At 38.1% G+C, this 27,467-nt stretch overlaps 1 protein-coding gene and 1 pseudogene across 2 annotated transcripts in view; both read left to right on the top strand.

Moving 5' to 3' along the window:
* PLXDC2 (plexin domain containing 2) overlaps positions 1-27,467 on the top strand; it is a 457,733-nt gene that overhangs the window by 296,048 nt on the left and 134,218 nt on the right. For both annotated transcript variants that reach the window (XM_040451269.1, XM_040451268.1), the window contains exon 5: positions 26,646-26,768. In XM_040451269.1, coding sequence (XP_040307203.1) covers positions 26,646-26,768 — 123 coding nt within the window. The remainder of the gene's footprint in view (positions 1-26,645; positions 26,769-27,467) is intronic.
* On the top strand, positions 6,664-8,612 carry LOC121014739 (phosphoglycerate kinase 1-like; annotated as a pseudogene).

Raw genomic sequence — 27,467 nt, 5'->3', positions numbered from 1 at the left:
ATTCATCTTTTTAAAAATATGTGTTATTGAAGTATAGTTGGCATACGGTGTCCCATTTATTTCAGGTGCACAACACAGTGATTCAACAATTCTCTACATTGTTCAGTGCTCACCATGACAAATCTAGTCACCATCTGTCACCATACAACGTTATTACAATATTAATTATATTCCCTGGACCACACTTTTCATCTCTGTGACTTATTTATTTTCTAACTGAAAGTTTGTACCTTTTAATCCCCTTCACCTATTTCTCCCATTCCCCACACCCCCCTCCCCTCTGGCAACCCCAGTTTTTTCTCTGTAGACAATATAGTATTTTTAACCATAAGCCCTATGTTAAAATAGGCCCTGTGTTAAAATGCAGTAGATCTCCAGGACCTGTTTTGTTTTACTGTTTTGTTTTGTTTTTAGAAAGATTCATTGGTTATCAAGTTTGTGATAGATGCAAAGTTCAGATCACAGGTGGATAAAAAAAATGCTGAGGGGTAAAAAAAAAAGGCTGAGGGTTTTTTTAAGATTTTTGTAATGCAATCATGAGGAAGTTCTACGTATTGAGGATTTCTTGTGTTTGTTTATGTATATACAAAGGAGGAAAAGCTCGATCAGAACTGAAATCAGAAATCATCTTGATCGTTTTCTGGTGGACAAAAAGAAAAATTTGAACCTTTCCTAACCCTGGAACAATAAATTACCTAGTTTAAAAAAAAAAAAAGAGGAATTCCCATCTGTGATGACTAACCCCTACCCTCAGGGATGTTACAATATTTACATTTGTTTGTCTTTATGAAATAGAATATCATATTCTCCCAAATTTCTGCTTACACTAGATAATCTTACTATTATAATATGTTTCAGTCTTCTGTTTCCAGGATGTACTTAGCAATAGCTATTGAGTTTTGGGCATTGTGTCAATGACAATGTGTCATCATTTTTTATAATGCATTATTTTTACAAAGTACAGTGTTGCTGCCTTCAGTGTGAGTCACTGTCATGTAGTGGTTTTAAATGTTCCATACAAATTTACAACTTGAGCATACTGGCTATTGTTATTCCTTGAGTGAAGAAGCAGTTTCTTGGGGAGCCTGGATGGCTCTGTCAGTTAAGCGTTCAACTCTTGATTTCAGCACAGGTCATGATTTCGCAGTTAATGAGGTCGAGCCCCACATCAGGCTCTGTACCGACAGTGTGGACCCTGCTTGGGGTTTCTCTATCTCCCTCATGCTCTAAATCTGTCTCTCAAAATAAATAAACATTAAAAAAAAAAGAGTTGGACGCTTAGCCAACTGAGCCACCCAGGCACCCCTCAATGGAGAATATTTAAATATATTTTTAAAATACTACTCTAATTAGGAAATGATGCTAGAGTAAGTAATAAATCTTTAGAACTCGGAAGATCCTTAACTAGTCAATGTAATGCCAATGCATGGAAAGTAAGCTCCCAGAGGGCAGGAGCCTCTCCATCTTTTCATTGCTGTATCTGGTCCCCCAAAACAGCATTTGACCTGAGTCAACCCTCAGATTGCTAAGGGGGGCGGGGTGGGGGATTAACGAACTATGCAAAGCACAGTTTTCTTTTCAAGCAGTCATAGAGGTGTAGCAAATGCTGAGTCTGAACCTTTCTCTCCTCAAAGGGAAATTCATATGTCTAGGAAAGGAAACAAATATATATATGGTATATACATTTGGTATATATTTTTGGTACTATGTTTGATATATTTATACCAAATATATACCAATATATATGTAAATATATACCAAAAATATCCTCAGTCTGTGGGAAAATTGAAAACTTACATGGAAGTTCAAAGGAATACGAGACATCTGCCTAGCAGGGATGGAGATTGTTGAGGAAGAAGTGTTTAACATAACGCTGGAGAACATGCAGCTCTGACAGGTGTAGTTTATGCAGAAGAAGGGCTCTCCAGGAGGGGGTACAAAGATGAAAGAAACTGAAAAACGATGCAGGGAGACCTGACCTTGCCTACCCTGGAGTGAAAACTGGACGGATAAATTAGCGCTGGGTCAAGGAGAGCAGTAGAATGACAGACCATGCCACTCAGAGGTGTTTTACTATCACCTTGCAGCGTAAATCGGTCCTCTCTCCTGTGATCTTTATCATAAGCAATAAGAGAGAATGGCCTGATCAGAAATATTCATTCTATTCCTTCACCTCAGTGGTGGCATTCATACTATAAACTCTTCCTCTTTTGAGATCATCACCCCTTTGGATTTCTGCAACAACATCTCACCTGGTGTATTTCCTTCTCTGGCCGCCTGTGCACCTTCCCATGCTCAGGCTCATCCACCCTGAAGGCTGGCTCCAGCATGCCTGTCCCTGGCCTTCCTCTGCACACCACCCACTGGAACACCCAGCCTCTCATCCTGCTTCCACACTGCTGGCTGCTGGAATTTCCATATTGAATCCTCATTGTCTTTCCTCCTAAATCTTCCTCCCATGTTCATCAATCTGTACATGTTTCTTCCAGTTTTGCAGAATCTACATTTTTTTTAGTTACCTCTGTTTTGTTTTGTTTTTTTTCCTGTTCTATCAGCTCTGTTCATCTTTCCCCCCACAGACTCTGTTTCTTTGCATTCTCACTGCCAACAGTCAGGTTCCATATCGCCTCACACCTGGTTGTTCCTGTCACCTCTGGCTCCTCACTGGGCTCCTTGTATGCTGTCATTCCCTCACCCGGGAGTCTAATTCTACCAGAACTAAAGTAAAATGTATTTTTATTACTCTCCCTTGTTAGAAGGTGGAGGGTCCGTAATGTATCCTCCAGACTGAGAAGGCACTTTAAGACTGAGAACAGAGCAAGCCATTCCATTTCATTTTCACAGAGTTTTATTCAGGGTAACCTGCTGATAGGGGCATAAGGGGAATCAGGCAGGCAGATGATCCAGGCAGTGTGTGGTTATTCTCCAAAGCTATTCTCCACTTCATCTGGACTCCAGTCCCCAGCTTTTGTAAAGCCAGGGGCATGGTGGTGTGGTCACCATCTGCACACCAGAGGGTCTCTACTAGTTATCTAAAGTGGAGTCTTTTTTGCACCACTTTAGGGAAGATCAGAACGAGCCTTCCTGCATTCTGGTCAGGACGTACGTTAACCTCCACAGGCCCTGGAACACATAGCCCCAGGGGGGAAGTCACTGTGTGGGCACGAACGGGGCAGAGGACCAAAGATGGAGTCAATGTTGTCCGCACTCCTACATCCCTCCTCTTAGTGACACAATAGAAATCAGTGAAAATTTGCAGAGAACCAGTTGTGTGCCACACAGAGCAGTAGGCAGAGGAAACAATGATCAATGCATTCCCTGCCGCAGGGGAACATTCAGTTTAGTGTGGGTGATAGACATAAACCTAAGTGACTCACGATGGAACAAGTAATAAAATGCCTTAAAATTCTTTCTGTCATTTTATGTTACCCTCACATAAGTTTATTCATTTTAGCCTTGATAGTAAATTCTCCATGACATTTTAAAAAGAAATTTATTTTCAGATTGCTTTAAAAAATGGAATTAATTCTTTTACTTAAACCAGCAATTGGTATTATGTTGTTTTGTAACTTGAAAGATAAATAAATTTCTTTATTCAGTGTTAAATTTTTTAAAACAATTGCCTTGTGATTCAGAAAAAAAAATATATTTCACTTGGACTGTAGATATTCTCCAAATAAACTATACACATTTATAAACTAATATCTGGTTTATTTTATTTTATTTATTTATTTTTTTAATTTTTTTTTTCAACGTTTATTTATTTTTGGGACAGAGAGAGACAGAGCATGAACGGGGGAGGGGCAGAGAGAGAGGGAGACACAGAATCGGAAACAGGCTCCAGGCTCTGAGCCATCAGCCCAGAGCCTGACGCGGGGCTCGAACTCACGGACCGCGAGATCGTGACCTGAGCTGAAGTCGGATGCTTAACCGACTGAGCCACCCAGGCGCCCCTGGTTTAGTTTATTTTAAAAGCTAAACCAAAAATGTCAAAGTGAGATGTTTGTTTTGTCAATAAATGTTGTAAAGAATCAGACTGTAGTCATTGTAAGAAGGACATATTTACTTCATTTTTAAAATTGGTTAAGAATGATTTAAACATTAGTGTTATTAGCTTAAAATAGACTATTAAAACTCTCAAGACATTTTATGATAGCCCCATGGTAAGCACAAAAATAAAACATATAGAAAATACACAACAGACAAAGAGAAAGGAAACAAAATATACCATTACAAAATCAATGAAATACAAAGTGGATAGCAAGACAAGAAAAGATGGACAAAAGAGCTACAGGATAGACTGAAAATAATTAACAAAATAGAAATAGTAAGTCCTTCTCTATCAGTAATTACTATAAATGTAAATGGATTAAACTCCCCAATCAGAACGCTTAGAGTGACTGAATGGATTTAAAAAATCCAGCTACCTGCTACCTACAAGAAACTCATTTTAGATTTAAGGATACACGTAAAGGGATGGAAAAATATATTCCATATAATTGGTAACCAAAAGAGAACAGGGACAGCAATATTTATATCAGACAAACTACACTATAAGTCAAAACTGTCACAAGACACAAAGGACATTATATCATGATAAAAGAGTCAACACAGTAGGAAGATATAACCAGTATTAAAAAAAAAAATCTGCACCCAACATCAGAGCTCCTAAATATATAAAACAAACATTGACAAATTTAAGGAGAAATAGACAGCAGTTCAATAATAGTAGAGACTTTAATACTCCACATTCAATAATGGAAGTAGCATCCAGACAGAAAATCAATAAAGAAATAGTATACTTAAATAACACCGTACACCAAATGAACCTAACAGACATATACAGAATACCCTACCCAACAGCAGAAGAACACACAGTCTTCTTAAGAAAATTGTACATGGAACATTCTCCAGGATAGATCGTATATTGGGCCACAAAAGAAGTCTTAATGTATTTTAAAAGACTGAAATCATATTGAACATATTTTCCAACCACTGTAGGATGAAACTAGAAATTAATAGTAAGAAGGAAAACTGGAAAATTCACCGATATGTGGACTTTAAAAAACACACTCTCAGACAACTAATGGGCCAAACAAAAAGATCCAAGAGAAATTGCACAATATCTTGAGGCAAATGAAAACAAAGACACAACATACCAAAACTATTGGATGTAGCAAAAGCAATAGTAAGAGGGAAGTTTATAATTCTAAGCACCTACATTAAAAAAGATCTCAAATAAACTAACTTTACATCTCAAGGGACTAGGAAAATCACAAGCTAAACTCAAAGTTATCAGAAGGAAGGGTATAATAAAGATTAGAGCAGAAATAAAATTGAGAACAGAGAAACAATAGAGGTATCAACATAACTAAGAAGTGATTTTTGAAAGAGTAGAAAAAATGACAAACTTTAGACTAACTAGAAAAAATAGAGAAATGATTCAAATAAATAAAATCAGAAATGAAGGAAATATTAAAATTGATGTCACAGAAATAAACAGGATCATTAGAAATTACTGTGAACAATTATATGCCAAGAAATTGGATAACATAGAAGAAATGGATAAATTCGTAGAAACATGAACCCTACCAAGGCTAAATCATGAAGGAATAGAAAATCTGAACATATCTATAATTAGTAAGAAAATCGAATCATTGGGGTGCCTGGGTGGCTCAGTTGGTTAAGTGTCCAACTTCGGCTCAGGTCATGATCTCACGGTTCATGAGTTTGAGTCCCGTGTTGGGCTCTGTGCTGACAGCTCAGAGCCTGGAGCCTGCTTTGGGTTCTGTGTCTCCCTCTCTCTCTGTCCTTCCCCCACTCACACTGTCTCTCTCTGTCTCTCAAAAAATGAATAAATGTTTGAAACAATTAACAACCACAAAAAAAGAAAATTGATTCAGTAATCAAAAAAAAAAAAACTCACAGCACAGAAAAAGATCGTATATCTTCATGGGTGAACACTACTAAAGATTTTAGAATTAACACTAATCCTTCTCAATCTCTTCCAAAATATGGAAAAAGGAGGGAATACTTCCAAACTTATTCTGTAAGTCCAGCATTACCATGATATCAAAGCCAAAACAAAGACATTACTAGAAAAGAAAAATACAGAAAATTATTCCTGATTAACACAATACTAGCAAGCAAACACATGAAAAGAAGCATAAACCATTGCCAAATGGAATTTATCCCTCAGATGGAAGGATGCTTCAGTATATGAAAATCAGTTAATGTGATTCACCACGTTTCCTATCCAGGGCTGTTTGGCAAGAAAAAGTAATAAAAAGCATCCAAATGGGAAAGACAGAAATAAAATTATCTCTGTTTGCAGATGACATAATTTTATATGTTGAAAACCTTGAGGATCTCACACACACACACACACACACACACACACACAAGTGTTAGAATAAATGAATTGAGTAAAGTTGCAGAATATAAAGTTGACATACACATATAAGTAAAGTTTCTAGACACTAATACCAAATTATCTGAAAAGATAACCAGAGGGAGGAAAACCTCTGCTATTTATATTTATATATTGTTATTATTATTATTTACATATATATTCATATTTATTTTTTTATCTATGTATAATAGCGTTGGAAAGAAAAAAGTAAGTTTAGCAATAAATTTAGCCGAAGAGGTGAAAGACTTGTATACTAAAATCTATAAAACACTGGTGAGAGAAACTGAAGAAGACACAAATAAATGGAAAGACACCATGTGTTCATGGATCGGAAGACTTCATGTTTTTTAAATGTGCATACTAGTGGCCCAGGACACTCTGCATTCCGCGTGTATCTCGAGGGCATGTCAGACACCTTCTTCTCCACCCCTTAAGCTCTCTCAGCGTCATTGCCACTGTATTGCCAAGATGTTGCTTTCTGCCAGGCTGACTCTGGACAAGCTGGATGTGAAGGGGAAGCAGATAGTCATGAGGGTGGACTTTAATGTCCCTATGAGGAACCAGATAAGAACTAACCAGCGAGTCAAGGCTGCCATCCCAAGCATCCAATTCTGCTTGAACAATGGAGCTACGTCAGTTGTTCTTATGAGCCATCTGGACTGGCATGATGGTGTCCCCATGCCTGACAAGTACTCTTTGGAGCCAGACGTTACAGGACTCAGATCTCTGCTGGGCAAAGATGTTTTGTTCTTGAGGGACTATGCAGGCCCAGAAGTGGAGGAAGCTTGTGCTGACCCAGCTGCCGGGTCTGTCATCCTGCTGGAGAACCTCCACCTCCATGTGGAGAAAGAAGGGAAGGGAAAAGATGCTTCTGGGAATAAGGTTAAAGCTGAGCCAGCCAAAATAGAAGCCTTCAAAGCTTCACTTTCCAAGCTAGGACGTCTATGTCAACGATGCTTTGGCACGACTCGCTGAGCCCACAGCAACATGGTGGGAGCAACATGCCACAGAAGGCCAGATACTTCTTGAGGAAGAAGGAGCCACTTTGCAAGCCCTTGGAGAGCACAGACTGATCCTTCCTGGTCCTCCTGGGAAGAGCTAAAGTTGCAGACAGTATCCACATGATCAGCAATATACTGGACAAAGTCAATGAGATGATTATTGGTGGTGGAATGGCTTTTACTTTCCTTAAGGTGCTCAACAACATGGAGATTGGCACTTCTCTGTTGATGAAGAGGGAGGCAAGATCAGCAAAGTCCTCATCTCTAAAGCTGAGAAGAACAGTGTGAAAATCACCTTGCCTGTTGACTTCGTCACTGCTGAGAAGTTTGATGAGAATGCCAAGACTGGCAAAGCCACTGTAGCCTCTGGCACACCTACTGGTGGGATGGGCTTGGACCTTGGTCCTGAGAGGAGCAAGAAGTATGCTGAGGCAGTTGTTCAGGCTAAGCAGATTGTGTGGAGTGGACCTGTGGGCATATTTGAATGGGAAGCTTTTGGCCAAGGAACCAAAGCCTTCATAGATGAGGTGGTGAAAGCCACTTCCAGGAGATGCATCACCATCGTAGGAGGTGGAGACACTGCCCCTTACTGGGCCAAATGGAACACAGAGGATAAAGTCAGCCATGTGAGCACTGGGGGTGGTGCCAGTTTAGAGCTCCTGGAAGGCAAAGTCCTTCCTGGGGTGGATGCTCTCAGAAATGTTTAATACTTTCCTGCCTTTTGGTTCCTGTGCACAGCCCCTAAGTCAACACATCTCTTGTGTAGCACTTGCCACATCTCCACTTGGCATTGACTAAATCTTCCCTTGTGTCAAGATTCAGCTAGTAGCCAAGAGATGCAGTGCCAGGAGCCCTTAAGCAGTTGCACAGCATCTCAGCTCCTCTTTACTGCACCCTGGATTTGCCTACATCCTTCAAGATGCCATTTGAATTCCTTAGTAGCTTATAATCACTTGGTGATTATGCATCCTAGAGGGCATATACTTCTATTTTGCCTTTTAGAAGAAACTGCGCTATGTTAGCTTCTCTTTTTTGAAGTAGCTTATTCTGATTAACTTTGTCCTTGTTTTACTACTCATCATGGAAAAAAGATGAAATTTTAATTGTAGAGGGATAGGGAGACAACATTGGTGATCTGTTAAATAAATAATAAAAACATCCATTGAAAAATAAATAAAATAAAATGTCCACACTACTAAAGCAATCTACAAACTTAATGCCATCTCTACCAATGGTAGAGAAAAATGCCAATTGCATTTTTTTATGATTTTTTTAATGTTTATTTATTTTTGAGAAAGAGACAGACAGAGCATGAGTGAGGGAGGGGCAGAGAGAGAGGGAGACACAGAATCTGAAGCAGGATCCCGCCTCCAAGCTGTCAGCACAGAGCCCAACGCAGGGCTCAAACTCACAGACCATGAGATCCTGACCTGAGCTGAAGTCAGTCACTTCACCAGCTGAGCCACCCAGTCGCCCCAGCCAATTGTATTTTTTACAGAAATAGAAAAAAAATGTTAAAATTCATATGAAACTACAAAGGACTCTGAATAGTCAAACAATCTTGAGAAAGTAAAACAAAGATGAGGGTATCACACTTCCTGGTTTCAAAACATATTACGGGGCACCTGGGTGGCTCAGTCGGCTAAGCATCCAACTTTGGCTCAGGTCATAATCTCATGGTCTGTGAGTTCAAACCCCGTGTCGGGCTCTGTGCTGACAGCTCAGAGCCTGGAACCTGCTTCGGATTCTGTGTCTCCCTCTCTCTCTGCCCCTCCCCTGCTCATGCTCTGTCTCTCTCTGTCTCAAAAATAAATAAAAACATTTAAAAAAATTAAAAATATATATATTACAAAGTAATGGTACTCACATAAAGATAGACTGTAGCCAATGGAACAGAATAGAAAGCCAGAAATAAATGCACATATATACAGTCAATTGATGTTCAACAAGGGTACTGAGAATACACAATGAGGAAAGAATAGTCTTTTCAACAAGCAGCATTGGAAAAAGTGGATATCCACAAGCAAAAAACATGAAATTGGACCTTTAGCTTACGCCATACACAAAAGTCAGGAGATCAAAGACTTTAACATAAGGTCTGAAACTCCTAGAAGAAGACATAGGGGAAAAGCTTCATGACATTGAGCTTGATAATGATCTTGCAGATTGGACACCAAAAGCAAAGGCACAGAGCAAAATAAACAATTGGGACTACAGTTGACTCTGAACAACATGAGTTTGAACTTGAACTGTGTGGGGCCACTTATACACAGATTCTTTACAGTATGGTACTGTAAATGTATTTTATCTTATGATATTATTAACATTTTCTTTTCTCTGGCTAATTTTATTATAAGAATACAGTATATAATATATACATAACATACAAAATATGTATTAATTCTTTATGTTATTGGTAAGGCTTCTAGTCAATGGTTGCCTATTAGAAGTTAATCTCTTGGGGAGTCAAAATTTATACATGGATTCTCCACTGGACAGGAGTTAGGTGCCCCTCAGCCCCCACACTGCTGTTCAAGGGTCAACTGCACATCAGACTAAAAAGTTTCTGTGCAGCAATTGAAACCACCAGTGATATGAAAAGACAACCTACAGAATGGGAGACAATATTTACAAGTTCTATACCTGAGAAGGGGTTAATATCCAAAATATATATGGAATTCCCACAACTCAGTAGCAGAGTAATAGCTCAATGTAAAATATGGGTGAAGGTCTTCATTGGCATTTCTTCAAAGAAGACATACAGATGGCCAACAGGTACACAAAAAGATGTTCAACAGCACTAATCATCAGAAAAATACAAACCAAAACCATAAAAACATATCACCTCATACCTGTTAGGATGCCTACTATTAAAAAAAAAAAAAAGATAACAAGTGTTGGAGAGAATGTAGTAAATTTGGAACCCTTGCATACTGTTGGTGAGAATGTGAAATGGACAGCTGCTATAGAAAACAGTTCCTCAAAAAATTAAAAATAGAAGTACCATATGATCCAACAATCTCACTTCTGAGTATCCAAAAGAAGTGAAATTAGAATCCCAAAGAGGAATTTGCATTCCCATGTTCATTGCAGAATTGTTCACAACAGCGAAGGTGCAGAAACAACTTAAATGTTCGTCAACAGATGAGCGGATAAAGAAAAAGTGATCTACACATAGGATGGACTAATAGCCTACAAAAGGAAACCCTGCCATATGCAACAACATTGATGAACCTCGAGGACTTTATGCTAGGTCAAATAAGCTAGTCACAGAAGGACAGATATTGCATGATTCCTCCTATATTAGGTATCCAAAATAGTCAAACTCATGGAGGCAGGAAGTAGAATGGTGGTTGCCAGGAGCTAGATGAGGGGGTTAGAAGTGTCCACTGGTTAGAAAAGTTTCAGTTATGCGAGTTGAATAAGCTCTAGAGATCCACTGCACAATGTTACGCTTCTAGCTAACACTACTGTATTGTGCACTTAAAACTTTAAGGGGGTAGATCTCATGTTAGGCATTCTCACCACAATTTTTTTAAAAAAACGGAATGAACAACCAACTGTCTTTGTAAATTTTCCGTGAAATCCCAGAGTGCCAATCTCATGCTTACCCTCTCTCATAACAAAGTGGATTTTCCCAGGTGGCAAATAATCTGACAAGAATTTGATATCTAGAAAGTTCACAGATCCTAGCATGCACCTTTACGTGTTTTCTAATTCTCTATCACAACCTTCTGATTACCACTAGAATTTTATTTGACAGTCTCCACTGAGTCTTTCAGTTACTGAACAATATGGAGGTATGAACTTAAAAGGTTCACTTATGAAAATAAGGGAAGTTCAAATTCTGTTTTAGTTTTCACTAGTCCCCTATGCTGACTTTGGATTTTGAATAGCTCCGCTGCTCATTGAATAGTCTCTATTACTCTTTTCCTGAAAAAGAAATCTTCCCCTGCATTTGACTCCATGTTTTTCTCTCCATTACCTCCCAATTCAGTGGGAGAATCTCCCGTGGGGATCTTTAGTGACCTTTTCAGCTTTTTTGGCTCTCGTGTTTGGTCATCTGTATTAGGTTGGAAACCCTCAGAACAAGACTTCTGTCAGAGTGTAACATTTATATAGTTCTGTTTCATAGATTTTTAAGTATACAGATTTCATTGCCTTGTATTTATCTAACATTATGTCAATACTTATACTGGCTTAAATTATTCCAAAGAGAGGTCTGCGTGGAAGTTGGAAAGAAAATCCTTAACATGGAATGTATTCGCTGTGTCTCTATATACCGCTTGTGAAATACTAATGCCGTGGACAAATACATCGTCAGCAGAAAACTAATGCCTTTGTCATATACACTGGCCTCTACTTAAGGTTTTCTTTAGACCTCAGAAGATGACAAGACAGCGTGGAATAAGTGACCCTGGACACAATTTTTCTAGTTCCCTGAAGAGTAGTTGATCTGTGTGTGTCTGTGCATCCTCACCTTATCTGGGGCAGAGCTACAAATCCAGTTTCATGGTTAAATTAGCAGGTAATCCCTCCGTTTGCAAGCCTTGAAATGGTGTGTATCCTTCAGAGGAATCTGATTATGGCAGATCCCCAAGGTTCCCGCTTCAGTGCACAAGGGCTTAACTCAGAAACAACGGACTCAACAGGGGAATGAAGTCAGTGACGGGAAACAGCCATGTGATTCTGTTGTTGGGATGCTTCCCGCTGCACTTGAGCAACAGGAATGGGATTGGGTCGCTTGCACACTTGTATTCCAAAACTAGCTGTTAAGCCTGGATTTAGCTTTTCCTCTCCACCATTCTCCCCATCTTAGTAAATGGCACCATCACCTTTCATTTGACTCCCTCCTCAGCACTCTCCTCATGTATCCAAGAAAACATCTGCACAGTAACTGACTTCTGAAAAACCTTCGATGTATCTGCTTCTGGCCACCTCATTCCTAGTGGACGCCCATTTCATCTTTCCACAAATTATTGAAAGAGGCAGTGAACTCTCACCCTATTTTAAGTATGTCTTCTTTACTCCTTGTCTATACTCTGCCTGAATAAGCTTTACACTTTTTTTAAAATATTGCAGCTGTACCAAAAAAAAAAAAAAAAAAAAAAAAGATAATAATATAGAAACCTTTGTGTACCCAATAGCCAGTTTGAAGGGGGTGGGTGGGTATAAAACAGACACAATTGAATTTTACCTTTCTCCACGTGTTCCCCACTTTTCTTCCCTGGACATAAGCACTCTCCTGAATGTGGTGTTTGTCAGAATCTTTCAGTAGAGTAAATCTTGTCATGTTAAGCCTCTGCTTCAGCCCTTCACTGTGCTTCCATTACTTTTAGTCCCCAAACCTATTCCGTGGCTGGCGTGGCCTCCCGTGGGCTGTTGCTGTCCCCTGGCTGCCTCTCTCTAGCCTCGTCACACACCATCCTCTATGAGGTTGGGGGAGGCCCTCTCCCCGCTCTAGCTGCCTGGTGTAATCACTCAAACATACTCAGCGCTCCATAATTGCTAGCAAGTTGGATGAATACATGAGTGACCGCCAGACATGTGTTGAGATACAAATACGACAAAGTTCTTGCCCCTGTCCTCCAGGGTTTGCAACAGATGGTAAGACAGGGGAACAGACCCGGGGGTGGATGTGAAAATCAACAATTGTAAACCAGTGAGGTTGAGACCCATAATAGAAGTTGGGATGCGTGCAGGGATGGAACACCAAAGGGCGTAATCAGATCTTCTGGGGTTGGAGAGGATAAAAGACAGCTTCTCACAAGAGGAGACGAGACGTTTAAACTGAAGCTTGAAAAATGAATGGAATTTTTCAGGGCACGGAAGGAGGAGAGCGTATTTCGGGCAGAGGACTGCAGCTTGTGAAAAGTGGGTACGATGCAGGGCACCCGCGGGGAGCTGGGAGTGGCTGAAGCATTGGGTCCGTGTGGAGAAGAGGAGGAGAACCGGGCAGCGGCCAGACCAGGGAGGGCTCTGTATACTGAGCTGTGGCATTGGGACCATTGTCATTGTTGAAACCCAGTTTATTACGTCTGCGGCAGATGCTCTGCCCGGCCAAGCTGAACAGCAGATACAAAGATGAATAACTTGACCCACCTGTGCTTAAAAGCCTATCTAATAAGGAGACACAACAAATCCACAATGCAAACGGTTTTTGCCCCTCTTTTTCCTCCAGTAGAAGTGTCTCTGGAAGGGCTGTATTTAATGAAATTGGGATTTTTTTTAAAAGACTTGTTTGGTAAAGTCATCGGACGGGAGCTCAATGGCCACACACCACAGGGGCCAGTGTCACACTCCAATGCCTGCGACTCACTCTTGCAGTGTGACCGCATTGTAGTAACTAGTCTTTAAAAACCTCCACAGTTGCAGAGCCTACAGAGGATGGTGACAGCCACCTGAGGGGCTGTGGTGACCCATGTTCGCATGATTTTAGCCCCCACCTTTTGCAGGATGGCATGGGGTTGGTGGGGGGCCTGTGCTCACCTTCTATTTAAGGTCAGCCGTGAGGGGACACTCGTTCACATAGTTCAACCCCTGTGGGTGGCAATAGGAGATAACCATTTCTTTAGCTTAAGAACAGTCATCTTTCTTAATAACGTGTAAATACTCCTGAGAGTGGATAACGTGGTAAAGATTATATCCCATTCTCACTGTAGCACATAATAACTCATCAGATTTTTCCTGAGTGAAGGTTTAAATATGAGGGGGAGAGCTAATTGCCACTGTATAGCTACATCGGGTTTCTGACAGTGGCATTGTATGAAGAAGAAAATGTGGAAGCCTGAACGATGGATGCTCATAAGTTTTGTATCTCCCCACGTCTCTTGTATCCCAAATTCGTGCAAAGGTTAAAATGTTCTTAATTTTTATTCTAAAAATCTTAGGCGTTCCGTTAGCACTGGTGTCTGATCGAATACAGGCTTGCCTCGGCTTCATTGAGCTTTGGGCACACGAACGAGATGAGCTTTTATGGCCGGTTATGTCATTGAGGACAAATGCTACCTGCGCCCCCTTCGCTGCTCCATTCACACACTGAACAGGAACTTCAAATGAATGTCCAGGGAAAGAATTCCTCCCAGCACGGTGGACCTTTTGATTCTGTGCCTTAGCACATATAAACTGAAATAAAAAAAATATTTTATCCCTTCAGTTCTAATTAGTCTGAAGCAGTTACACAAAAGTGCATTCGAGATACGCGCTCTTGCTGCTCCAACACAAAGACAAAAATATGAGAAAACCAGGTTATCAATTACAGTAGAGCTTCCATGCTTTCCCACAGTGTCCTTTGAGGAGTGCCTCTTTTCAACCTAGGATATGATAGTTTTGCCCCCCGAGCCTTTTTGTCAGATATAAATATGGTGTTGGGGGGAGCATATCTAAGCATCTCTTTTATTTTCCCTAGGAGGCAATAAAATGTTGTACCTGCACTTGGAAGGTCGTTTTTCACTGGTCATACCAGTTAACCTAAGGGTGGGTTTGCATGATTCCGTCCCTTTCTGGGGTTGTCCCAGGACTGTGATTCTATTTCCTGTCCTTTGTTTGCCATTTCTACCTCTTCCCAGTGCATGTTGTTCTGGTCGAAGGCACTGTATTGAGAAGTTAAATGAGGCTCTTTTGTGAATATCATTTCCTACTGCTTTACTTTGGTTAGATAATCAGATGTTAAGGTTTAGTTGAAGTGAACGTGTTGAGAAAGAAATGGAAAAAAATGGCATCTCTAAATGAGATATCAAGAGAAGTAAGGTGTTCAGGTATCTACAGGTTGATGGCTTGTGAGAAGTTTATCTATCTGTCTCTAAGGTGGAGAGAATTCTTTAGAAATAAGAAGAAAAAGAAAGGAAAAATAACCAGAATTGTGATTTCATCTAAATGTTTTACAAAATATTTTTTCAGGCTTGTAAAATATCTTTGTGATAGTTGTTTTAGTTAGATCCTGAATTATATTTCTTTCATGTTCTATAGATTTCCACTTACCATTTAGATATCTATTTTCAATAAGCCTAATTGTTGTCTGCATTAAACCAATATACAAAATGTAGCTAGTGAAAAAGAAATAAAAGGTATAATGATTAGAAAGAAAAAATATTCTCATTATTTTCTAATGAAGTGATCATCAATAAATTAAAGCCCCCCAAAATGTACAGATTATTAGAATTAGTTCTGGAGCTGAGTAAGATTTCTGAATCTAAAATCAATATACAAAGGCAGTTTTCTGAATGCTACCACAACCTGTTAGAAAATATAATTGAAACTAAAGTTTTCAATAATAATAATATCTTCAAAAAAGACTAATAAGTAAATTGGAATAAATCTAAAAATGATGTACAAGACATTTTTGAGCAAATTAATTAAAAACAGCTTAAGATATCTAGAATGCTAAATAAAATTATATACTATGTTTATGGGTTGGAAGACCCAAAATCAAAAGGAGTGAATTCCTGCTAAACTTACTTCAAATTTCAGTGCAATTTCAGTCAAAATCCAACACACTTATTTTATGTGTATGTGTGTGTGTGTGTGTGTGTGTGTGTGTGTGTGTCTTGATAAACTAATTCAGAAGTATGACAGAGTGAAAGACTAAGGATAGTCACACATTCTTTTATTTTTTAATGTTTATTTTTGAGAAAGAGAGAGACAGAGCCCACGTAGAGGAGGAGCAGAGAGAGAAGAGACACAGAATCCAAAGACACAGAATCCGAAGCAGCCTCAAGTTGGGCTCTGTGCTGGGCACGGAACCTGCTTAGGATTCTCTCTCTCCCTCTCCCACTACCCCTCTCCTTCTTCCTCTCTCTCTCTCTCTCTCTCTCTCAAAAAAAATAAATAAATAATTTTTTTAAAGTAAAAAGTGTAAAATCATAAAGGAAGGAAATGATAAATTAAAAAATGTATGAAAGTGGTTAGCAGTAAATTTTAAAAGTCATATTTATGTTTTATTCTATATCTTTTAGTCTGGATGGTAGATAAACTGATACATGTGTGTTTATTACTTATTCATATATGCATAAGCATATATTCTCTGCATATGTTATGAATTTTATCATTTAACATTTATTTTTAAAGCCATTAATATACATACTCATATATATATATATATATATATATATATATGCAAGTAGCAATTAGTCAAATGCCACAAAATATCCATATATGAATGTGTATGAATGTTTGAATATGTACTCAGGAATTTTTAAATCTAAATATTGCTTGCAAAGACTCAAGGTCAAGGAAAATGCTTTTTTAGTATTTGGTCAAATTTTTTTTCAAATAGGATTATAGAAAGTAGAATGTCCTACATTTGAATTAAGATCTAATTTGTGAGATAAATGGTGGTACTAACCACATCCTACTCTTTTCGGCCTCAGGGACCATATAACGAATGCAACCATATAACGAATTCTGTAAGGTAGCCGTGCTGGAAGAATAGATATTCTTTTTTTATGTTTTTATTTTATATTGGAGAGAGAGATAGAGAGAGAAAGGGAGAGAGACAGACAGAGCACGAGCAGGGGAGGGGCAAAGAGACAGAGACAGAGTCTGAAGCAGGCTCCAGACTCCCTCTGAGCTTTCAGCACAGAGCCCTATGAAGGGCTTGAACTCGCGAGCAGTGAGATCATGACCTGAGCCAAAGTCGGCCACTCAACTGACTGAGCCACCCAGGTGCCCCTGGAAGAATATATATTCTAACAAACTCTTCCCTGAGTCAACACTAGGAGGAGATGACTGAATAAACTTAATTTGTTTGTTTGTGTGTTTGTTTGTTTGTTTGTTTATTCATTTGGTGTGAAGGTAAGAGTTGTGAAAGAAACATAAGGCATGGATGATAGAAAGTCTTAGGGCTGCTTTCAATCTCTCAGTGCTCTCAGTGACTACAGTCTTTCCTAAATTGGAGCTGATAAATTTCATAGAAGAATACAACCTATTTTTGAAAATAAATGCCTCTTTGAAAAGCTCAATCTAGGTGGTATTAGCCAAGATATTGATGGGTTGGGTGCATCTGGGTCAGATAAACGAGTAAAAATATGTCTAAAATGCTTTCAGAGGAAGTAAACTAACTGGATTGTTAACTGGGAGTAAGGATTTTATGATGCTTCAGATTTAAGATATTCAATATGCATTTTGTATTGATTTACAAATCCATATACTCTAAGATTTGCTGTTCCTCAAAAGAGAGTAATATAAGAATAGCCCAAGGATACAAAAACTCCACTGCTCTACAACATGAGTTTCCTTTTTCTAATTCAGACAATACTTGCTTGTTTTCCTTAACCATGTTGAAAGCCACTTCTTATCAATATTTCACATGAGTTCTTAGCAACCAAGAAGTAAAATGCTTAACTGTAGTGATGAGTTCCACTTAGTTCTCATTAACATTATATGTATAACATAATGTGAATATGTTAACATATTATTAACATAATATGAATATATACCATAATTAAATATAAGAAAATATAATATATAATTATAAAATATATAAAAAGTAAATATATAACATGTTTGTGTATGTGTGTATTTGTATACGTGTATATACACACACCATACACACGCCTGTATACATTATAAACAAAGCCAAATACATATTTTCCTTTCTTTTCTCAAATACACTGAGTTTTTCTTTTGGCATCTAATGTTTTGAGTGTTCAAATTGTAGGGCATATTGAAACTACCAAGTGCAAATTGTCATATGAATGTACAATTGGGTCAGTGCTCTTTTGTTAACAAGCTGTTTTGTCCCTCTCACTGATAATTCATCTTCTCAAGGGACAAGACTACTAAAACTTCAGAGAAAATGTAGTTGTGGTCACAATTCTGTGACTGTGAAAGGGCTCATGTCTCAAGGAGGTCAGAAGTATCACAGTTGGAATCTGACCATAGGGCTGCAGAGATCAAGAGCGGACAAGGAGAGGAATCAGTGTAGCTGCAGAGCGAGTCTCCCCAGAACCCTGATTGTAAAAGGAGGTCACAGGGCAATACAGATGTTCCAAATGTATGTTGAATGGTAGGACTGCAGCTACATTTCTGTAGCATTTCTTCCTGACCAATGCACACAGCAGTGCTGTTTAGAAGGGGTTAATTTTAACCTAATTTTACAGAGGAAATTGCAACTCAATGAGAGTGAAGACAGGACATCATACCTCTTGTACAAGATGAATTCAAACCTAGGCCTGTGCAGTCCACTTGAACTCCTCATGGTGAGAAATGCACACACACACACACACACACACACACACGCACACACACATTGCGTGTGTATTATATATGCATATATATATGTATATACATATGTATATACACACACATATATGCACACATATACACCCAAACTATTTACATACTGTCTATCTAAACATTGCATATATGACACTGTATATATGACATGATCTAGAAGTTAAATGCTAAGGCATTAAAACCAAGACCATCTGAGGCAAAAATTGGGATACTTTACTTACACTAAAAAAAAAAAAGGAAAGAGCAAACCCTTGATTTGGAACTAGTTGTGCATGGCAGATGGCGGTTTTTGAGAAAGCAAAGCTTTTCTACTCCCTTTTATAGCTTCTATCTGGTCTAGATGAACGGTATTTCTCTTGCACTAAAAAAGGGAAGGACAATGAAAACATGGTCAGTACATTCAAGACCTTTCATGACCCGACTCGGAAGGATTGTGGTAAAACTTAGGGATGAAATCTCTGTATCTCCTATGAATGTCTAAACAATGAAGCGAAACAAAATCATTTGGGGAAGAATGGATGTGGGAAAGCATAGTTATAACTTCAAAAATGTGGACTAAAATTTGTTTTGTAAACTATAGGCTTGCATAGACCACTATTCAGGGCAAGAATTCAAAGGAGTTATTCTCCTGCTACCTAATATTTTCACTTCAAAGTTACCTGACTTTGAAAGTAAGATATGCAGTACTACAGATTATTCAATAAATACAAGAAGGTCTGATGAGACAGGAAAAAAGTTCCCTATCTGAATATGGCCTCCCTTTACATTTGGCCATCTTGCTTCCAGGGCTCTTTCTGGTCATCTAAAAAATGGATGTTAAGTCCTTTGAAAAGGATGGGATAGTTTTTATTGTTCTTCAGGGTAAGGGGGAACCCTGGGGATAAAATAAAAGCCACAGCAGGGCATGTGCTCCCTCTCTAGAGCAAGACAGAGCCTGGATGGAAGGCCAGCTGGTAACTTTGAGCTGTCCTAGGTAGTTTCCCAAAGGGGTTACTTAGTCCCAATAAATGGGCAGAAATTCTAGGGGCAACTGATATTCACAGGTCAAGAAGCCAAGTAGTTGTTTTCTAGAAAGACTACCCATAGGGAGCAGGGTCCAAGAGATTAGGTGGGAATCAAGATAGAGGCTTTGCAAACATAGAGCAGCATAACCAACCCCAAAGTAAACAGACCTCAGGTACTGGGGTCTAACTCCCAGCTAAAACTCTGCTACATGTGAATCCAGCATTTGACGCAGCATCTCTGAATCCCCAGTCGGGGTAGGGGCAGGGGGAGGCATAAATAATTCAATGCAACCCTCCCATTCCTCCCCATGTAGGAATAAGACTTTTGAAATGTTACCTGGATCAATCTGAATAGAGGAGACGAACTTGTTTCTGAAGCAAACGAGCAATCAGTGCTTCCATGAGAAGCCATGCACCACACAACTCCAGGGGGGGTGCCATTCATTATCTGCAGTGTGAATGGACCTATCTCTGCAAATCCTACATCATGAGAAACATTTGGAGCAGAGGGAAGAAGGGTGCTGTTGACAGGGGCCACTGGCAATTAACATGAGTTAAGAATAAGTCACATGGATTTATTTGAGAAACAAGATGGAGAAGGCAAGAACTACAGGCTACAATTTTGTCACTGGTTCAAAATGAAAATGAAAGCGTTACAGACTTCTGTCTCTCTTTCTCTCCACATCTACACAATTCTGGCTCCTGCTCTTTCCTTCTAGAGTTGGAGAGAAGCACTTTATGTAGTCAACATACATTTTTATATCGGTAATTTCATGAACGTAATTCGTAGCCAATAACCAAGTTGTCACTTGTTGCCTTTTTTCCCCCAAGGAATGGCTTTGCTATGATTTGTAATCCCCCATGGTGCCTCTGGCCAGTGGAATAAAGGAGTCTAGGAGATGTGATATATTTTAACATATATATTTTTTATTTACAGAAAATGCACTTGATATATTTTACCTTAACAGCTGGTTGGAAGTGTAAAGGGAAAATATTTGGTGAGTGACAATATTGTAGGTTTCTTCCAAGGAGCCACTAGTTGGCAAGCTCACATGAAACTCAGAAATATTTTTTTTTTCTTTTTCTTTTTGCTTAAACATCTAGGTTGCATGTACAAACCAGTATCCTCACAGTGAACTGTGAGGTCTACTCGCAACAATTTTGTCCAGAGGAAGCCCGTTACATGAAACCTATCATTGTACGGTTGCAGCTGGCAGACAGTTCCATTACCAGATAACTTACCACAACTTAATTTTCGAATTAGCAGTTGCTGCCTCATATGGTTTTGTTTAAAAGACTGACTTAACTACAAACAAGTATTTGTCTGAAAGGGGTGTAGTTTACAGCATAGTGAGAATGCATTGTGATTCATCAAATGGCATTTTTGAACAATGTACGTTGAATTATGCCCAGACTTCACTTTTCCCTTCAAGCAAGCTTGTCGATGACAAATATCGAGTGACTGACAGAACAATTAACCACAAACACTGCCCAGTGAAATAACTCAGGCTTTCGTGAATAGAAAGGGACCAGATCACATGCAAAGCTAGTGAGGAGTCCTAATGGGGAATCTGTTCTCTAAATCCTCATGGAACAAAGACCATGAATTTCCGATCTCTTTGATTAGCATGTAGACAAGTTCGTACATCATAAAGGTGACAATAGTGCCTTTGTACTCTAAAGGCAGCATTAAACTATCAGTGCTCAATGCCCTACAGGCACACACATTAGCTCCAACCTTTCCTCTGGGGTCAAAAATACCAACTGAAAGATGAAGAAATAAAATACTTTATGTAGACCTTTACACATTAAAGTTTCATAGAATGTTTCACATAGCCTTTATTACTATGACACTTCCAATTAAATGAAATAACCGTTTGCAACCAATAAGATGTTAACGTTTTTACAAGGTGCTTACTCCATCAGAATGTAAGACAAGATATCTCGAATGTAGAACTTTGGACATTCAGGCTTTTAATTATCTGTTGCCCTGTAGTTAGAGTCCACAGTATACCTTGACCCAAACTAGAAGAGTGCAGAGAAACACATATCATACCATTTGGGTCTGAAGCACAATTTTGAAATCATATAAACATCCCAGTGTAAGTCCAATCAACTAGTATATATTAGACACAAAAGACTTCAAGAGGTAAAAATTAGAAGGAATTTAATGGATTGCTTGTTGTCTGCACATTTTTATTTTAAACACTGACTGTGTTTTTTACACATCAACTCATTCAACCACAACAGCCCAATGATTACTCCCCCGTTTAACAGATTAGCGAACTGAGCCACTAAGATGTCAAGTAACAGTCACACCACTAGGATGTAATTTGCATGTACCATTAAGTAAATTCTGTAATCCTATCATCCACCTACCGACTTAAGGCTCATTTGGTGGATTGCAATAGAGGAATCCAATGTAAATCTATCCATAAAATTTGTCAATTAAAAGAACAGAGGCTGAAACGGATCCGAGGTGACTACAACTGTGCTCCAAAGTATAGGTGTTAGAATTTCCACCAAGAAAACAGGTTGTTTCTCCCTCAAACTCCTTTTAAATAAGAAGCATGTAGTGATCTAAGGAGACATTTTATGATTAGCCCTTCATATGGCTACCAACTGTTTTGAAAGAAATAATACAAATATTTTGCTTAAATTACTCCATAATGTAAACAACCAGAAAAATGAAATACAGTAAAACCTTGGTTTGGGAGCATAATTCATTCCAGAAACGTGCTGGTCATCCCACGCACTTGGTATATCAAAGCGAATTTCCCTATAAGAAATAATGGAAACTCAGGTGATTTGTTTCACAACCCAAAAATATTCATAAAAAAATTATTACAATACTGTAATAAATACAAAATAATAAATAAAGTACAAAATATAAAGAAAAATAAGCAAAATTGACCTGCACTTAAAACCTTAATGGCTTGTGTGAGGGACACAAGAGAGAAGACAGTCATTGTAGAAGACGACTTCCACTATCGCTCATGGAATCACTGCTATCTATTGGCTCAATGGAATCTTTTTCTTCATGGGGGCCATTGTATATGCTCACATGGATGTTGACTACAGTACAGTATTAATAAACTTGTCATATACTATATTTAATGTAACGGGAAATAAGGTAGCAGAGGAAAGGGTCTATATCTGCAGGCAGCCTGACCTAGAATGAAGCAAAGCATTCCTAAGCTTCCTCTTTTATGAAAAGCAAAGGACTGTCCATAGGAGCTTTGAAGTGACAAAAAAAAACCACACAAGTGCCAGTTTTGGACACCTTCCAACATTCTGAAAAATCACTGATTTCTACCAGACACCGAGACCTGAGACTGAGCATCAGAGCATGGGGAATGATCACCCACAATCCTGCAGAGAGAGAGAGAGAGAGAGAGAGAGAGAGAAGAACCATTAGCTTAGTTGTGATCATTTGGCATCACGTTTGTGACGTTTGGCATCATGTTACCTTGTATTGCAAGACATCACTCGTTTATCAAGTTACAATTTATTAGAAATGTTTGTTCGTCTTGTGGAACACTCACAGAACAGGTTACTTACAATCCAAGGTTTTACTGTATATATTTTCTCTACAATAGAGCATGCCTCAAAAAGCTAAAGAAAAGAGGTAAATGTTTAAATGGGATGTTGGCAGCTCTAAGTGCCTTTGAAGCTTTGGAGAAGTTTTCTTCCATGAAAGCACTCTCTAATTTGCATAACTGGTTCTCATTCAACACCTAATCAGATTTCCCTACTATCAGTAGGCCTGTACGGTTTTTCCCTCCCTCAGGTACTAGCCACTGCTGAAAGGACATTTTCAAAATTTAGAAATGTATTGAAAAGTCAGTAGAACCCATCACTACAATTAACCATTTCACTCCATGGTCACCAAGAACTAGGAACCGCCTTGCAACAGGGTTAAGGGAAACAAGCATGTATTCTCAGAATTCGCAAAATAAAACTTACGCTGCGGAGTAAGTGGGGTTTTTTGCACCCTTGACTTCTTTTACACATTACTCTTGGTGGTGGCAGTGGTAATGGTGGAAATAGATTAAGAGCAGTGGTGGATGTGTTCGCAGTTACAGTAGCTGTTTCATGTTAATTGTATTTTCAGCACTGTAGTATAGTCAGAGCAAAAATAACTTATTTTAATGTTACAGAGATAGAAGAACAAGAATCATAATGATAGTTTTTATACATTAACAGATTCTTCCATATTTTTACTTATTTCTGTGGGAACAAGATGAGACTTCGCTTTTGCAATTTGGGAAATTGTAGTTCTAGAAAACTTTTTCCTGGTGAAGGCAAGGGGCCGTTAAGGATTTGTCTGATTTGAAAACTGGGTTATGGAGAATGGGGAATGATTTTTTTTTTGACAAATCTATGTGGAAACATCCAGAGATAAAAATATACATATATGTATCTTTTAAGCATTAATAGTAAGAATTAGACATCTGAAATCATTTATGGTCCTGCATTTTGCAACTCTGTTTTCCTGGGAACTTGCTCCTGCTTTTCTTACACTTGTTTTTGAAAATTAATTTAGTATTGAGTCACAATTATCATATTGCCTTGATTACTGCCCTCTTTATTCTTTAAATCACACAAAGTTTCTTCCATTAGCACATGGAGAATGTAGAAAAGAGAAATAACTATTCAGAGCCACTGTCCCTTACAGAGCATTCTTAGAGTATAATTTAATCCTTTCCTTGAAAGATCATACCTGCAGGGGTGCCTGGTTGGCTCAGTCAGTTAAGCATCCAACTCTTGATTTCAGCTCAGGACATGACCTCATAATCTGACAGTTTGTACAGTTTGTGAGATCAAGCTCTGCATTGGTCTCTGTGCTGACAGCATGGAGCCTGCTTGGGATTCTCTCTCTCCCTGTCACTCTGCCCCTTCCCAGCTTGTGGTTTGTCTCTTCTCAAAATAAATAAATAAACATTAAAAAAAAAAAAGAAAGATCATACTTATATAGGATTTTTGTATCTACCTAAATGGTGAAAATATAAACAAATACATCATAGATCCTGAAAAATAGTTACTCTTCATCTTTATAATTTTCATAATGTGATACTCACTTTGAACATTGATGATGACTCAAATTTTACAGGGAAATAAAATTAAAGTGATGACTGTGTCACTGTATCTTTTTTTTTTTTTATTTTTTTTCAACGTTTATTTATTTATTTTTGGGACAGAGAGAGACAGAGCATGAACGGGGGAGGGGCAGAGAGAGAGAGGGAGACACAGAATCGGAAACAGGCTCCAGGCTCTGAGCCATCGGAGCAGAGCCTGACGCGGGGCTCGAACTCACGGACCGCGAGATCGTGACCTGGTTGAAGTCGGCCGCTTAACCGACTGCGCCACCCAGGCGCCCCATGTGTCACTGTATCTTAATATCATTTAGTAAACTTGAGATATGTGAAATTGCAATTGTACAAAGTTCTGCTGAAGACAAATGAAATTTATTTTGAAGCATATTACTTGGCATTTGAAAACAAGAAGTAATCAATGATTAAAATACATGGTAAGATTTTAATAGTTAGAAATACATTTTTTAAAGTGAATAGCTAAAATGTAATTATGCTCTTAATGAAAAACGAAAAGGAAGTCAAAGGAATAAGACATTGCTAAAAGAAATTAATTTCCAAGTAAATAACTGCAGATTTAAATTTCCAATAACTTATCTAGAAACCATAACTGAGAATTTGAAACAATAATGACCACAATATGCCAATGAAAGCTTTATTTAGACCATGAAGTGAAGTAACAAAAACTTTAACACTTTTTTAGAGGTTTAAATATACACAATTTTGTGTGTTTTTTTAAACTCTTGCTTGTTTTATTTCATTAATTCTTATGAAAATAGAAAATGATCTATAGTAGTCTCAGGTAGCTAGTTAACTTGTGACCGCCTAAACATTACAATTGCATTATCACAAATAATTTGCTTTGGGTTTTACTTTGTGTGTGTGTGTGTGTGTGTGTGTGTGTGTGTGTGTGTGCCTTTTTACATATATGTTCTTAATTGTGCATTTCTTAGCTTAATATTGAAATTAGTTATCATTCACTGAGCTGACCGTCCTCTCAGGAAGCAAAAGACCTTGGAGGCAAGAAGCCAGTATTGGATTAACAATTTGTCATGGATAATACACAAAGTAAATAAAGCCAATGTGAATAATTGGAAGTGGGCAGAGTTATAACATAAGAGCTATTGAAAGTTAATTCAATATGAAGTTCTTTGTAGTTAATTCTCTCTCATTATCCAACCACTAGAATAGGCTGCCATTGATAACTTTCTAAAGAGAGTCATTTGTGCATTATCAGTGCTTTACCCTTTTATCTGTAACATATAATGCTTTTCTTCTTGATAGAGTGCTAGTATTATAATAACTGAGCAATGTACAAGTTTTTCTATGGGTGTTTAACATTCTTTCAATTTTGACAAAAAGGTTTAGAATGTTTTCTGCATTTTAGTGTTGAAGATATCCATGTGTGGTTTCTAAAAGGTCCTGAACTGAGATTATAGTTGAAGAAATGCAATTAAACTTTGTGAAAATGCAATTAAACATCATGAAAATGCATTCATTTGTAAAAAGGACTTGCATGTTCAGCTAGTGTTAAAATAACAAGGGATTAATAATGGCAGATTGAATATTTGAATTACACACCATACTGTATTACCTTTTTAGCCTGATGATCTCTCCCACAGTCCACACTTTCCCACAATTAAAACTGTACATATTCTAGATTTCTGATTTACCAGCCTGCAAGGTACTACAAAATCATATGAGACTTTGTTCCTTAATCCAGACTGTTGTTTATCAGACGTTAAGACATTCATTATATTCCTTTTTTTAGCTACTTTGATATTTTATTTTCAAAATAAATAACGGAGTATTTATTTTGCAACGGAGTTGGAGGTACTTTAATTAAAATTTTATATGGGATTTTCCTTAACTTATTTCCTATTTTTTTTTCCAACTACAGGTTTCATATACACTGGAGAAGTCGTACATCGAATGCTAACAGCCACACAGTACATAGCACCTTTAATGGCAAATTTCGATCCCAGTGTATCCAGAAATTCAACAGTCAGATATTTTGATAATGGTATGTACTGGCCAGCCTGTTCTTTATTGAATGTGTACTTTCAGACATCGATCATCAGATTCATATTAATATTTAATGCCCTGGAGTTTTTCTGGTAAGCTGGATTGTAAATCGCTTGATGCAAATGCCTTGAGTCGACAAATATACTGTAACTGTTAATACGTGGCTTGAAGTGTGTGGTCACATGTCACTTATTTATTCATTCATTTGTTGGTTCAACAACTCTTTATTAACACCTCTCTTAGGCACTGTAATAAATGAGTTGCTGTCAATGACTTTTTGAACAGAGCAAATAGATTCATTTAATGCTATTTGCAATAAGTCCTTATTGTTGAAAAAACTAAATACGGATAATTTGTTATCTTCAAATAGAGGCAAGTGGCATAATACTTGGATATTAAATTTCCAAAACTTATGAAGGATATGTACCATAAGATGAACACACCTTTTAAAAAATACATAGCGGATAGTTAAAATACACTTATGAAAATCAAGTTCTCCTGACTTTAAAATAGGAAATAGAGCCGACCAGGGTTTGTCAGGTATACTGACAATCTATCCTTACTATTTATTATTTGAGGACATATAAAATAGCGAAAACCTTGACTATATCACTGACTGCTATTGAAATCTAAGTGAGGAATTTCGAGTTATGAAGACCTTCAGATAAATGGATTTTGTGTCTCTATCTTTTGGAAG

The sequence above is a fragment of the Herpailurus yagouaroundi genome, unplaced genomic scaffold, assembly GCF_014898765.1.
Source record: "Herpailurus yagouaroundi ecotype Mexico unplaced genomic scaffold, PumYag 203, whole genome shotgun sequence".
NCBI classification, from domain to species: Eukaryota; Metazoa; Chordata; class Mammalia; order Carnivora; family Felidae; genus Herpailurus; species Herpailurus yagouaroundi.
The sequence above is the reverse complement of the archived record's forward strand: the minus strand, read 5'-3'. Positions and strand labels throughout refer to the sequence as shown.